General features: G+C 42.2%; 1 protein-coding gene across 6 annotated transcripts in view; it reads right to left on the bottom strand.

Annotated features, from left to right (window-relative positions):
• The window catches only part of osbpl9 (oxysterol binding protein-like 9), a 46,492-nt gene that overhangs the window by 30,610 nt on the left and 558 nt on the right, over positions 1–15,324 (bottom strand). For 3 of the 6 annotated variants that reach the window (XM_084065676.1, XM_084065677.1, XM_084065678.1), the window contains exons 2-4: positions 13,406–13,456; positions 9,757–9,835; positions 6,779–6,847 (exon numbers count right to left, since the gene is read on the bottom strand). In XM_084065676.1, coding sequence (XP_083921802.1) covers positions 6,779–6,847; positions 9,757–9,835; positions 13,406–13,456 — 199 coding nt within the window. Of the gene's footprint in view, positions 1–6,778; positions 6,848–9,756; positions 9,836–9,973; positions 10,064–13,405; positions 13,457–15,324 lie in introns of those variants that run through there. The other 3 variants (XM_084065679.1, XM_084065680.1, XM_084065681.1) reach the window with 2 other exon arrangements.

The following is a 15,324-nucleotide window of genomic DNA, read 5'->3' as shown; positions in this document are numbered from 1 at the left end:
CTACATTTCTTATGTTAATAGCCTGTCCTTAATCCGCCTCAAATGTGACATATTTCCAACAGCACTCGTACCGTTTGCTGGCTGTTCTGAACTACAATTAAGCCAAATCATATAATACTACTGTAGAGAGATGGAAAGAGGAAGCACAATGATTTGGCTTTGTCCAGAGCCTCATATTTGTCAGTCAAAACATTTTGCTGAGGCTCTACGCACTTGTATTTAGCAAGCTAACACCCACAAACAATAACACTGACAGTCTATTTTCAAGTGGAGCAATGAGATGAGTCAAATGATTATATGAAATATAATATATAGAGAGCAAGGGGCTCTAGGAATGGCGATGTCAGTTCAGGCCACTTTTGTCTGGTTTGGAGTAAGGAGCAGCAAAGCCTGCTGTTTTAGTCTTGTTTTAATAAAAGTTGCATTCTCCCACTAATGAGATTATAGTCCAAGTTATGACATACAGTATTCTCTGAAGACACTGGTTATCAAGTGAAGAACAAGTGAAGCTACTGAGTCAGTAGCATTTCTGGCATTCTTCCATCTATTCTAGAGCACTGCAGTCAGCACAAGTGGAAAGTCTGAAGTCCTGAAGTTAAAGTTTAAACCACTCAGACTCCACACAAACATGACAATATATTGTCTTGCATTGCCAGATCTACGTACAGTATATATCAGGGTTGGGCAGCATTTATTTCCAGAGGGCCACACTGACTTCGATAAAATGAGTGAAGGGCCACATTGTACAATTGAATTGAAACTTGAAGCACATACTGTAAGTGCTGAATGATGTTGAAACTGCATGAATTTGGTAGACATGCCAGACTACATTAGAATAAGGTCCTTGCTTTCACAACAACAATGTTCATCAACAAAATGTTGATCTTTCTCTTTCTTTTTGTATCACTCTGGTGTAGATTACAATGAATAGATCACATGAAACAATCCACGTCAATGCCGTATCTTATCTTATCTGATATGCACCTCTCCATAGGTCACTGATAAAACACATTGCATTCACATCGCATTCATTATATGATGAACTCACAGCAGACTGTTTCACTGTTACATTAATACATTATAAACATAAAACATTTGAGTACATACGGATGGAGGAATGCAGGTATGTACTCAAATGGCAAATATGAATTAATATTAATTGGAGTTTAATTCATTTGTCTCAAAACCCGTAACATATGGCAGCCTTTTAAAATGTAGACATTTTTAAAAAAAATTTGGGGGGGGGGGCAGTTTTTTTTTTTTATGACTTGGCGGGCCGGATTGAGATGGTCAAAGGGCCGGGTCCGGCCCCCGGGCCGTATGTTGCCCATGTGTGGTATATATCCAAGTTTTAATAGTGTGCCAGTGCACAGACTAGACTTGTCGCTGTTGGGGACAAGCATCTATGTCCAAAACCATTACATAAGAAATGGAAAAAATAACCTGTGTTGGATCTAATGAAGTTATTATTTAGGTTAGTCACAAGCTCTTGTTAAATACACTGCAAACCTTGATTTTTAGAAGTTTGTGACCAGTGTATTTACTCTCACTTTCAAAACTTTTAAAATAGACGATCTACAAGCTCACAATGGGCAGCGTGTTGTAATATGGAGATACAAGGTTTCTGCCTGACAGAAATGATGAGCGATTTATGATGCTGCAACCAATGTAACTCAGTAAAAGAACACAGCCTCTCTAAGTGGCGTCTTAACTGAGAAAGGTGTGCTGTGTAACCCTGTTAGGCTAATGCCTCCAAAGGCACTCCCGGCCAGGCCATTACATGACAGACATGCATGCTCTCCCACTCTCTGTCCAACTCTCTTACAGAAGCACTTTCTCTGACACACACTCGCACAAAGTAAAAGTAAAAACTAAAAGAACCTCTCACACAAGCTCTTTTGCAAATACGTACACACACACACAAGCCAACAGACACAGCACACGCGCGCGCACAACTGAAAAGCAAGCTTTCCAGCATGCACAATACAGCTATGAAGGTAATGGGGAAGAGAGAATATGAGCCCATAAATTGCCTGTACGAGCAGGGCAGCCATGAAACGAGCAACAGAAGTAATTGTTGACTCTCCTGGGTCTCCCCTCTTCTCTGAAACAAACCTTGCCATCAGGAAGAAGAACACTCCTGTGTGGAAAAGTGCAAATCAAACCGCTTGAAGCCATCGTTTGTTACAGCCTCCATCAGGCTGCTGAACACTAAAGGCCCCTATACACCAAGCTGTCTTGTTAGGACCAACTGACAGTTACAACTGACTGACAGTTTAGCTTTTAAGCAATCGTGTTGTTGTCGATGCCAAATGTGTAGTCACATGTCTCCATTATGTTGTAAGATTTGTTTCTGTTTTCATGTGATGTAACAGTCTAGCATTGTGCCCAAGACACATTTCCCCTCTGAGAAAGGCAAATTTTTATTAATAAAAATGCATCACTATTCCACAATATACAGTGTATGTATATATATACATACATACACACACACACACACACACACACACACACACACACACACACACACACGCACAAAAGGTCAGAGGAGATACTGTATGGCCGCTTGCAATACACTGCTCCTAGATCTGCCAGCTTGTCCACAAGTTCAGTTCATCTTTACAATAAACTGAAAAGCACCCTAGAATGGTTGATATTCCATATGTTGCATGTAGTTTTTTTTCATGTCACCTGTCTGTTTTGTGTATATGTCTGTTTGTTTTTGTTTAAAAAAGGAAGCTATCCATGTATGAACAGAAATGTATAACCATAACCTGTGCTTCACAATAAAAAAGATTTGAAACATATGCTGCATGTAGCTCTATGGTAGGCGATATTCCACAGCAGTGCTCCATCTCTCATACTGCATGTATTCCATATATATATATATGGGTGAATGTAATGCACAATCATTGTAAAGAGCCTTGGATAAAGGCGCTGTATAAATGCACCATGTACCATTTTTGTTTCTTTCCGTTTGTGAAAGTCAAATGACACATATTGGTAATGGATATAGATATATAGCCTGGTAAACCCTCCCTCCGGAAATCTCATTTCCATTTGATTTCAGGAGTGAGTCTGGCATGATCGCCCATTCTGCAATATTGGCTGTGGGCTGGAGTTGGGTGGGAGTAATACTGTTGACTGACAACCCCTTCAGCCAATGATCGTTGTTCCCCTTCAGCCAATTGCAGTGCATATTTACCACCTCCAGACTAATGTGACGCAACAGGACTTTTGAGATGGCCATGCCCAAAATAGGTTGCCTTATTCGGATACATGCGTGTCACTGCCCGCCCCTGCCGGTTCTCTGAATTTTTATTTTTAAATAGGCTCTGTCATGATTAATTGACCACATATATGAAGTTAAACAACTAAATTCTATACAAACGATATCTTATAAGTAAATTCCGTGCCTCAAAAAAGAAGTTTGAGAGCGTTTTAAAACCGAAAGTAAGAAGTGAAGAAGACAACGCACAACAACAATGGCTGCCGTTCGTTTTTTGTCGGCTGCACTCAGGCTGCACTCGGCTTCATTCGGGCTCACTCGAACTCGCCACCTGATTGGCCGTAAGCTGTCAATCACAGAACAATGAGAAACGGCGCTGATAGGCTCGTCCATTTGGTGTACGGGCTAGAAACGCCCAGAGAAGCCTTCAGGTCAGACTCACTCCTGAAATCAAATGTAAATGAGATTTCCGGAGGGAGGGTTTACCAGGCTAATAGATATATGGACTCATGTCAGACTTAGATTTGTGTAATTATGTTTTTTGTTTACTGCATTTTAATTTAGTTTGTAACACTGGGTGTATATAAAAACAAAAACAAAACAATTGCAAGAAGATGTAATATGCGTACTGCAACATGAAATGTAATATATGAACTAATTCCAATAAAAGTATACCCAAAAAAACTCTTGTGTATGGGAGGCATTGGGTTATTTGGCAGTTGTGGATAGCTTATAATGACTTACTTTCAATCATTCTTAAGTCCCTTTGATTTTGCTCTGTTTTGGAAGAGAGGGGGGGTTCCTTCCTTCCTCCCTGGTTAACCTCAAGGCCAAACTACAGCCTATAAGATTATTGTACGAGAAGAAATCTTAAGAGGCGAGGCAAGGCAAGGCAGAGGTTTAACTCTTTAAGACAAGAAACGCATCTGTGTGTCATTATTACATTTCTTTGGCTATTCAAAAATAGCAGATATACAAGCTCATAGAGCGGCACCGAGTGCTGTGCTATGAGCTTGTAGATCTGCTATTTATGAAGAAAAAAAATATTTTTCTTGGCAGACATTTGTAACTCAAATCTTTGCTTCTGGGGGTTCCTGGAACTAAATATTTTACAAATGTTCGCTTTAAAAAATAATATATAATCCAAGATTCTGCCACAAATTTTCACGGATTTTCAAAAATAGCAGATCTACAAGCTCATAGGCCGGCACTCGGTGCCGCGCTATGAGCTTGTAGATCTGCTATTTTTGAATAGCCAAAGAAATCTAAAAATGACACACAGATGCGTTCCCAGTCTTAATGGGTTAATGGCGTTATCCTTCAACTCAGTCATCTTTCATGCACAAATTGAAGCCATTGAGATCTATGGTGGGAACAATTAAGGAGAGGAGATGAATGATGCAGACAGAGACCCAGAAAGCAGTGCTAACAGACCTTAAGACACTTGTACAGTAAAGGTAGCTCTCCACCAAACAGACTACTACAGATTACTACAGACTGGCAGGCGAATGAAGTCGGGTGATCAGTCGGTTGGAAAAAGTTGCTAAATGCGCCTGAAAGCCGACACCGACAGACGGCTACTATGGCGCTAAAAATAGCCTATGGCTTGATGTCTTTTTCAACAACAAACATGTACATGCTTAAATCATTTGAGAAATTATGAAGATAACTACTGCACTGCAGAGTGCTTAGGGCATGGGCACAAGGTTATCTGTATTTAAACTATTTTGGTGTATCATCTTTCATATTTAATGTTAATTAAAACAAACACTGTGTGCCTGCAAGCGGCAGCGCAATGCACACATGGCCATATCATTTTGCTTCAACTAATGATCGAAATTATAAATAGCTCCAATGTATCATCATTTCAGAAAGGGTCCCTATATCAGCCAACCAGAGAGTAGCTCTATCTCTTCTCAGCCAGCCTGAGCCTGCTAACCGACGGTCGAAAGCAGACTGTATACGACAAGCTTGCTCAGTCTGCTTTCGAAGCTTCCATAAAACCTCCGACCCGAAGCGACAGTGTACCCACCGCCCATTCAACAGCAAATTGTGGTGGTGAGGCACTGTTAGGAACACAAACAAGCAGACCTCCAGGTTTGCAGCAGGCTGTGTTGACAACAGCAGTAGTGCATAACAAGATGATTCCTTCTCCCATCTCTAAGATGAGGTCAGTCATCACACACACTTGGCTCGTTATGCTACTGCCTTCTTCTTCCAAAGTTAATTATTTATTTATCCTTTCCCTCTTCCCACTCACATTATCTTTCAAAAGGAAGCATGGACTGTTCCGGTGCATACACAGACAGCAGGGGCGAGGTTTCCGCTAACTTTTCTTTTTGATTGTTGCCGATAAGATTCTAATTTACTGGACAAATCCACTGTTTCATTAATGATGATGCCAAGGAAGTCACGTAGTTACTGTACTTGATTGCAGGAGGGATTGCTCCAATGCTCTCCCCATGTCGTTAATGGAGTCACTATCCCATCAGTTTGAAAGTTAGGGGGGGGGGGGGGGCTTTACATATTTTAGCAACTCGGGCATTACAACAAATTGATGATGAATTATGTAATTTTGCGACATATGTTATTCAACTTTGGTGAATGCAATACGAGTGCATCTGCAGATGACTGCTTGGCTTTATTGCAGTGCCCCTTCATGGCCTTTTGTTGTTGCATTAAATGCACTGATGTAATTGCAATTCGACCAGAGCACTGACTATGATCATTTATTGCTCCCTGACTCTCACGCATAAAATTGTAATATTGTTGTGAGTGTATATGGCAGGAGTGCAGTAGTGCATACTCTATATATACTATGCATTCAGAAAGGCACACACTAAAACGTATTCACTGGCAATTTGCCAGTCAATGTATGTTGCTATGTTCATGTTCTTCACTGAAATTCTAGTTGGCCAATGGCCGGTAAATATTGGCTAACGGAAATATTGACTGGGGGCTGTCTGATTTCTAATGCAATGCCTTGCCCGTCAATACTATGAACTATGGTACCCTGATGTGTCAGGGGATAAAAGCATCCTTTTAAGATGGAATATCCTGGTAAGCTGATTCAACGTGTGATACAGTGTCAGCAAAGAGCAAAATTAAGTGCTTTTAGCAGCAAGAGTGAGCTTTTCCTTTAAAATGGTTAATACAATGTAGAACACTGGGGGGAAGGAAATGTTTCATGATGTTACAGTCATGGTTCGTATATTGATACATTACCTTCACTAATTTAGACTGATAGATGGTGAAATGGTTTTGTGCATAGTGTGACAGCTGCTATCGCTAAACTGCAAAATCCAGAGTGTAAAAAAACACGACCCACTGTACACAGTGGACACAGTGTACTCTGTTGGGGAGAACCATGTGAGTAGATGAACCCAAATCAGGTACAGGCCTAAAGGGAAGGTGGAAAGGACCAGGTACAGTCTAGAGGGAGAAAAGGGATGAGAAAGGAGAACAGGGAAGAGGGGATGTTTTGGATGTTTTAAAAAAAAAACACATGGAGAGGAGAGAATGAGTGGGAGGGAAGGGGGTCTCTCTTACCCAGTTCTGATGCTCTAGGCAAGCTAGAAAGCCTTACGTGGAGAGACGGAGATGAGGCCATGTTGATAGCTACAACAGATAAGAGAAGGACCAGAGATGAGGTGAGAGAGACGAAGAGGCTAAAAGGCTCTCAGGCAGATCTCAAGCTCTGCCTGGGGGAGGGGGGAGGGGGGGGGGCTGATGAATAATGGATGCTTCCCTAAATAGAAAGACAGAGAAGCACAGAGCTGCTATCCAGGCTACTTCAGCCTGATCACCCCCGAAACTACTTGTCCTATTCTCAACGCCTGCCCTGCATCCTCTGACAAGGGCATATCATCTATTGCACAAAGATTCGTGACTTACCCCACACTCATGCCTGACTCAGCAGTACATGGTACATGGTGAGTGTGCACGTACTGTATGCATTTTTGACGAGCATGTGAATGTACAGAAAGTTGTACAGCTCCATGAATCTGCACAGACCAAGGATGTAACATATGCAGACCTATATCATGTTACAGCAACAGAGTAACTCCATCTCCCAACATCCGGTGAATTTAGGATGTGCATTTGAGCATTAGATTTCTTGTAAAGAGTCATGTACAGTGCTAGGGGTTATCCGTGGTTAACCGTAGCATCATGGCGTCATATCTATACAAATTAACATTGCATTGCACATCACAAGCCTTGGACAGACCAACTGTATCACAGTGTTAGCTGGGTGCCTGGTGTTGCCCGGCATTGTGTGAATAGGCACAAAGTACTTGGAGGGCAGTAGTATGACTTCGTGGTGCAGGTGAGTCACATGGAGGTCAGTCATCTATGAGTTCACCCGTTGTCAGAATACTTAGAGGCCATTCTATGACGTCAGTCATTTATGATGTCAGTACTGTGACGTAGCATGACATCAATACCATTGCCAGAGTTATTGGAGGCCATTCTATGACGTCAGTAGTATGACGTCAGTTCCGTTGTCACTTGGAGGCCATTCTATGAGGTCAGTACAGGGTGCAGCTGTGCCTGTGATGGGCCAACTTGGGAGAATTTGGGGATGTTTTCCTCCATATTTGGAAACATCTGTCCTGGAAAATATATTTGTTCACAATTCACATGGTGTTTATCCGTGTAACCGCCCCCATCCCTACGATGCATCCCTTGGTATCAAGATAGCGGATCCAGGTATTATAGCTAGCAGATCACCCGAAGGTTCTCACTATTTTAGTATCGTTCAAGAAGAATATCAATATATTATACAAACGGTCTTTTGTCCTTGGCTGTTGCCTCCAGACATCTGTCAGAGCTAAATGTTAAGTATAAGGTCACAGGCAACTAATAGAAGGAATGCACCTTTAAATAATGTAATATAATTGGATGATAATGAGGCCAAACACACCGGTCTGGTGTAGCATAGAAAATTCCAGAACAAATTAAAACTGTGAGCCTGGCATCATCTTTCGCTTACAGTCCAACCATTCATTCTCATCCTTCTTTGGAAACTGCTTAGCTTACAATGACGTTGACATAACTAGTCAAAACAGGGCATTCCCCAACACTCTGCATGCTTCTCTTCGATCAAGAACAAGGTAAGACACAACAATAACATCCTTTTCTAGAGCCACACGATCAAACACTTGATACTGGATAGTAAATACTCAAGTCTTACTTTGTCAATACAGCCGATATGAAATAACCCACCACAACTGCTCTGAACAGTCCCTCAATGCAAAAAATAAAGAATAAAGAAGTTTTTAAAAACACCTCATTGTCGGAGAGCCGACTTGGTCCATTCCGACATCCCACAACATGGCAAACAACAAATGGCTAATTTCCACACTGCCATAGTACACTCCATCCTAACTGTCAATGGCGCGGGACTGGCATGCACACATGAAGCGCGAGACGTACATCGTTATCGCCTTACCCTTCCTCCTGTAGAACCACAGCATACAGCTTCGGAACACAGACATGGGAGAAGGCATGGAGAAGGTGAGAGGGGCGGGGGGCCCATGGACAGTGGCTGGTGACCCCGAGGAGATGGTGATGAGGAGGTGCTGCTATAACAGAGGAGTGCGGGGGGGGGGGGGGGGGGGGGGAGGGATGATGGATACAGATGGATGGATGGAAGGACAGAGAGATGGAAACAGCTACGGACCAACCCGAGGTTAGTTAAGAGACCTGGTGGGGTGAAGGCGATAGAGAGAGGGGGTCCGCGGGTAGACGAGACTGGACTGGGCAGCTCCCTGTCAACGAGGGAAGGGTTCTGGGTGTACGCCAGCCTTTCCCCCCTTGCAGAGTGACTGGTGGTCGGAGAGCAAGTGGCGGCGGCAGAGCGACGACGAGAAGATAGCTCAGTTTCCAGCTCAGCAGTATTCCTGTATTATTCCCAGAGGCTTAACTGCAGCAAAATGCAAACAGGAAGAAATCTTCCTCTAACGCCACAAAGGAGGAGGAGCAGGAGGGGAAAAAAAGAAAAAGAGCTTCGTTTGCTCCTTCTTTTCCAAAGGAATCTCACTCACTTGCTGAGGAACAGACTTGTCCTTGTGCAGTAATTTGTGTCAGTCCTGCTCCAAAAAAGCTGGGAGTCACGCTGCTTAGGAGAATGTCATCAAATTCACACAGCACACCTTGACAGTGTGCATATACGTATGTATTCCCAGGCACAAAGGCAGAACAACCAACCTCTTTAAAAGGGCAGGGAGGGGAAAGATGAGAGTGTGTGTGTGTGTGTGTGTGTGTGTGTGTGTGTGAGAGAAAGAGAGAGAGAGAGAGATACGATAGATGGAGGGAGAGCAAGTGAGCAACAGTGATGGATAAATTGCAAACGAGAGACCCACAGTCAGGGCCGTCAGCCTAGTGGAAAAAGAGAGAATGACAGCGTGCTGGAAAAAAAGAAAGCCAAAAGGAGAGAGATAGTGAGAGTGAGTGAGAGACTGAGAGTGAGTGAGAGACTGAGAGTGAGTGAGAGAGGGAGAGGGGGGGGGGGGGGGACTGCTCACCTTGGAAATGGAACGTCTTTTGGTCCACAGTGATGGTGAAAGTGCTGTCGTCCTCGTCGTCAATGCCTATCACAGCTCCCTGGGAAAGCAGAGAGAAGGCAGTCAGACACAGGGACACGTCATACTCTCATCTCCTCAGTCCCTCTGCCCTCCACATGGTCCTTCACTCTCTCACATACTCTTCTCTCTCTCTCTCTCTCATGCTGATGTAAATTACCCTTTGTCTCGCCACCTCACTCTCTCTGTGAGTGGTCTATTTCCTCTCGTTCGCTCTTCCTTCACACTGTCTCTCTCACACACATATTATCTCTCTCTCTCCCTCTCTCATAGCACACCAGTTTGGACCTCAGGAGAGAAAAAGGGGAGGGGGGAGGAGGTGGGATCTAGAAGAGGGAAGGAGGCAGAAAGGCAGGGAAGAATGGAGGGAGGCAGACACCAGGGACCAGCAACCAGTAATGAACAGTGGGGGAAAAACAAAAAGCACCGCAGAACACATATTGGGAATTAACAACAGAGACTGTGTGTGTGTGTGTGTGTGTGTGTGTGTGTGTGTGTGTGTGTGTGTGTGTGTGTGTGTGTGTGTGTGTGTGTGGGTGTGTGTGTGTGTGTGTGTGTGTTCTAATAAAGCCAATATGTTATTACACAAACAACACCTGGATAATATGGCCCATATTCTGATCTATCAGCAACTTCAAGCTAGCTAAATAAATGCCCTTGTGCACATTTGAGATTACACCTGATACACCGCTATAAAAGTAATACAATTGGCAAAAATAAAGTGTTCCCTCACATCTGTTTTATCTGATGTTAATCAATATGAAAATGTTCTACAGCGCTCAGAACCTCAACCCAAACATCTACTCAATTTCTGAATATTTAAGAACAATGAATAATTGTAACTTTGACTGTAAAATGTGTGAGGATGTGTGAGGACCTCAATGGAAATAAGTCTCTTATGGACTTTCTTGTGTAATGCTTGAACTGCTGTATCCATGTGTTTTTGCTTTTCAAATAAATTAAATCACATCAAAAAAAATCTCTCAGCCACTTACATCATATAAAAACCAGGGAGAGGCCTCTTGCTTTATAAAAAAAAACAGGGAGAGGCATTTCACAAACAGCTGGGCAGGAGCAGGCTCTAACATGGAACTGCCTAAGGGTTGACAGTACTATGTTGCAAGGACGGGAGTGAGAATTCAAAACAACAGGTCTCTTAAAGAAACCCTACTGCCGCACCCAGGAGAAGATAAGGACACAGTGCGGACATAAACCACAAAAAATACAGAGACTTCTTAAATAAATAAATGAAAATAAATTATACAAAAATAAGAATAATTCTAAAACAAGGCCAAGACTGTAAGCACACAGCTGGTTTTAAGAAGCTGTATACTGCTCCCTGTGTCTCATGCTGTCAAGTGTCAACATACCACCTTGTCAACCCATGAAGGCATACAATGACCATGAGCTGACCTAACTCCTTACATCTACGTGTGACCATGGACAAGGGACTACTATTCTGGTATCATAGGCCTTGAGCAGCTTTATGAGGCTGTTATACAGTCAGGGCTCCTACTGGTCTCAAGCATGTTCAACAAAGGATAGTCTGTTCATGCCAAGGTGAGGCCATGAGAAGTGTAACAGAAGTCATCTTCTTTGCACTTTTACTATTTGCACTTCATCACACTGAAGTGCAAATACAACATTTGAAAAATCCAACAAATATTATTTTCAAACTGCTCTCTATTTCACCATCACAAAACAAATGCTGCCATCTAGTGGGCATACCTTTATATAGCAAGCTCATTCTGGGTGAAAATACCATAACATGGTTGTAAAAGTGGAGCACTATGTGGGGAAAAAGTAAGTGAAGGACAATATTCACAGACACCATGTTGAAGTCTAACAAAAACAAAAAATTCAAAATCACAAATTAGAAAAACAAGACAATTCTCAACATGCGTATTACATTCCTGCATTACCCAACAGAGGAATTGGTCCAAAGGGGTCATGTCAATACTTTATATTGAGGAAATGAAGGAAAGTCATGCCAGAGCATTTATATTATTGCTGTGTTAAGCATGTGCTCAGTACAGAAAGCCTTATCCATCAGATGCTATGTTAAGTAACATTCCAACAGGGAACAAACTTAACTTTTAAGCTTACCAGCCAAAGTGACTGGTCGATTTAAAAAAAGAAACTACCAGCCAAGCAGATTTTACCAGCCAAAAAGATACATCGTTTTGTAGTATTGTTCATGTCTTTCTTAAAATTGGCTTAGCGGTGGACGTTGGGTCGATGGTGGGCATCACAAAAGTAACATGATACCCATATATGGAGACTAATCTGCAGTGCCGACAGATATCTAAACCCTGCTGATGATGTCACACTCTGACATCGCACTGTGATATCACGTTCAAGTTCACGGAGGCTGGAGACTATTCTCGCTCGCGAAGTGATGCGCTGAGTGGATAGTCAGTCGGATCAGCGGATCCCCAAAAAACACTGGTAAATCTGCAATTCCCCATAAATGCACCGCCCTGATGTCATCATTATGATGCCATAAACTGGCCTGGATTGTTTAGGGAAGCCTCACACAGAATTCCATATATGGGCATAAAAGGAACAGAGACAGACGATACATAAATCTCCATATATATATATGGGCATAAAAGGGACGTATTGCATAACCGGGTGGGGCATGCATTTCCAACGTGCATCGTTCACGACTTTCATCGTTCCCGAGTAGGTCGTGGGCACCGGTCTAGTTACTAAATAATAATACTCTATATGCAATTTTCAATGACTATCAGAAACAACATAAGGAATATTAGCATATTTTTTTGTGGACTGAAGGCAGACCTTTAAACTCATGAGGACTGAAAAAGGTGACAAGTTCTGAAATCAAACCCCTGTTGGGGGGTTTGGGGCATCATGGCTTGATTATCTACCCTGGCAAATGTAAAGCAGCACCCTATGACATTAAAACAGTTATCATTTATAGACAGACAAACTGCTATTCAATATACACTCAACTAACTTTTTCAGAACAATCCTCAAACACTATCAGACACTCTTAAGTAAATAAATATGAAAACGATTAGACCACGGTACCACAACTCTACCCATTACACTGAAAACAGGTCTTTTAAACGGTTTTGTACTCTTGCCGACAGTTTCTGAATGCACTAGCTTAGGGCACTCTCACAGTGAGATCGCTTGACTTAAACCGTTTGATTGGTCATTGAGCGGAACACGCATTGCATCCTAAGAACGGATAAACATACACATGCTCGCACACACACAACTATATTATAAATGGCTGCACTACAGACAACAGAAGCTGTTTTACATTTGCAACTTCCTGCATTTTACAATGCAGGAAGTTGGCTCCTGATTACTTTTCTTTTTTACACACCAAAGTGGCTGGTTAGTCTATGTAACCAGCCAAGAGATTGACTGTTGGAAGGTGTTTATTTTGTTCCCTGAGTTCCACTACCACCAAGCTCAAGCAGACCTCAAATATTTGAACACTATTTGAATAACACTCAGAAAAGCAGTTCATCAACTCAGCTCGTGTGGACTTGATTAATCACCACAACACAAGACCTGTCAGGCCAGTACACATCCTGAACATCTTAGGGTATCTTACCCTGAGACGCACACAACCTCTTCTGGAGCCCCGCATCATCTTATCCTTTGACTGAAAAACAAGAGACAAAACAAATCAGACATTAATATGTGCAGGATTAATGCAGTTAATAGGTATAACATTGGCTTGTAAAGCTGTATTTAATCATGCTTAAGCCTACCGTTTAAACATTTTGTCAAATCAAGAAGTACATTTTTAATAATTGACTACATTGATTAGTCTGATTAACTGTTGCAGCCCTATTGGACTTCACAGTCCATTTAGAGTAGTTTATTTAAATACATGTACAAACGCAGGATGCATTTTATGTCTGTGTGTATATGTATTCAACTGAACATTATCTCTAGATATCACAAGTACTCAAGCCTAAAAATAATGACTAATAGTAAATCATGATAACACAAAATGAATCCCCCATATGCTTAATATTGGACTGCACTGTGCCATCTCAGCTGAAATGATGAGCGAGCAATTGAAAAGTTGTGTTAGTCTAGATCAGAAGCCCTTAAATATAGTATGGAAAACAGTCAGGCCCCTTTTCCACCGGTGTTGAACTGGTTCCGTACTTGTTTTTTCTTGCTGTGAACTGAACCAAATTGGGCGTGTCGCTATTCTACAGAAGATGCAGATGCGATATCATATACCGGTAAAGAATGGCAAAAGCAAGCAAAGAAATCATCATTAAAAAAGAAATTAAGAAAGGGGTAAATGTAACTGCCATTGACGAATGAATTTCACCCGTGATATGGACATCTCAACAAGTCATAAATCGTCACATTGTTGGCCAGGCCTGGAATCGAACCTGGGGCAACTGGGGACTCCTGCTCCCAGGGGGGGCTCTCAACCATTCAGCGATGCCGCCCACAATTACAGTGGTTCTGCTTAAAACTGGTGGAAATGCAGGCCGGTTCGTGGCCGGTTCCATGAAAGCACCAAGGTTCCAAGAATATAGAACGGAACCAGTTCTTTTGGTGGAAAAGGGGCCTCAGTGATTTAAACAACAATTATTGTGTTTATAAGCATTGATTTAAACAATTATTGTGTTTATAAGCTTACATTTCATATCACACACCACGCACACCTGTAACTTTCACCAGCAAAAGAAAAATGTCCCCCCCGCCCTTAAAATCAATTATTGTAGTGAAATAATCTTTTTGCTTTATAATGGATTAGGCCTAAATCAATTAGATCAATTAACTGTTGCAACCCTAATGTCTATCTAGCATCAGGCAGCAGTCAGAGTCAGATGCTCCTATTTGAACAACAAGCTGCTGTCTAATGATAATAACCACAGCTGGTGACATAAGTAACACATCCACCATCATGGTAACGTTTTCTACAGCCTACGTTGTGCTCATTATGTTCATGTTTAGTCAAAACAGCAGTAAACTCTAAGCTCAAATCCTGGTCTACAAAAAGATGAGAGTCATCATCATGGATTAATTGGTTTTCTGTAAAGCTATTTTGGTAGCACTTTTCCAGTGACCTAGACACCTATAATAAGACTGTGACACCAATTCCAATGATGAGAGGCCAAGGCAATTCACTGACAGCTGAACAACTCAAAGGAATGAACTGATATTCTGATGTTGAGGCAACTTGACAAGTGAGCAGCGCCTGTCAAAGAGGTGTTGTCAACTCCTCACGTCATGGCATGTCACATACCGTTGCCCGTTGGCCATGTCAGCATCTGAAGCAATACTTCAGACACCCTGAAATGACTGCAGCATGCATTGCACAGAGAACGGTACATGTTTCAGACACTGCCACGGAACAAAAAGAGAAGTGAAAAAGTCTAACTGACAGTGTTGCAATGTTTGCTAAGCGTTCTTCAGACTACCTTCAGTGCTACCTCTGCTAGCAAAGCATCATCACTCTGAAATTCTTCAACATCGAGGAAGTTGAGAGAATACTCCCTC

This window comes from Gymnoscopelus microlampas (assembly GCF_963454915.1).
Source record: "Gymnoscopelus microlampas genome assembly, chromosome: 9".
NCBI classification, from domain to species: domain Eukaryota; kingdom Metazoa; phylum Chordata; class Actinopteri; order Myctophiformes; family Myctophidae; genus Gymnoscopelus; species Gymnoscopelus microlampas.
This window is presented reverse-complemented; position numbering and strand designations above follow the sequence as displayed.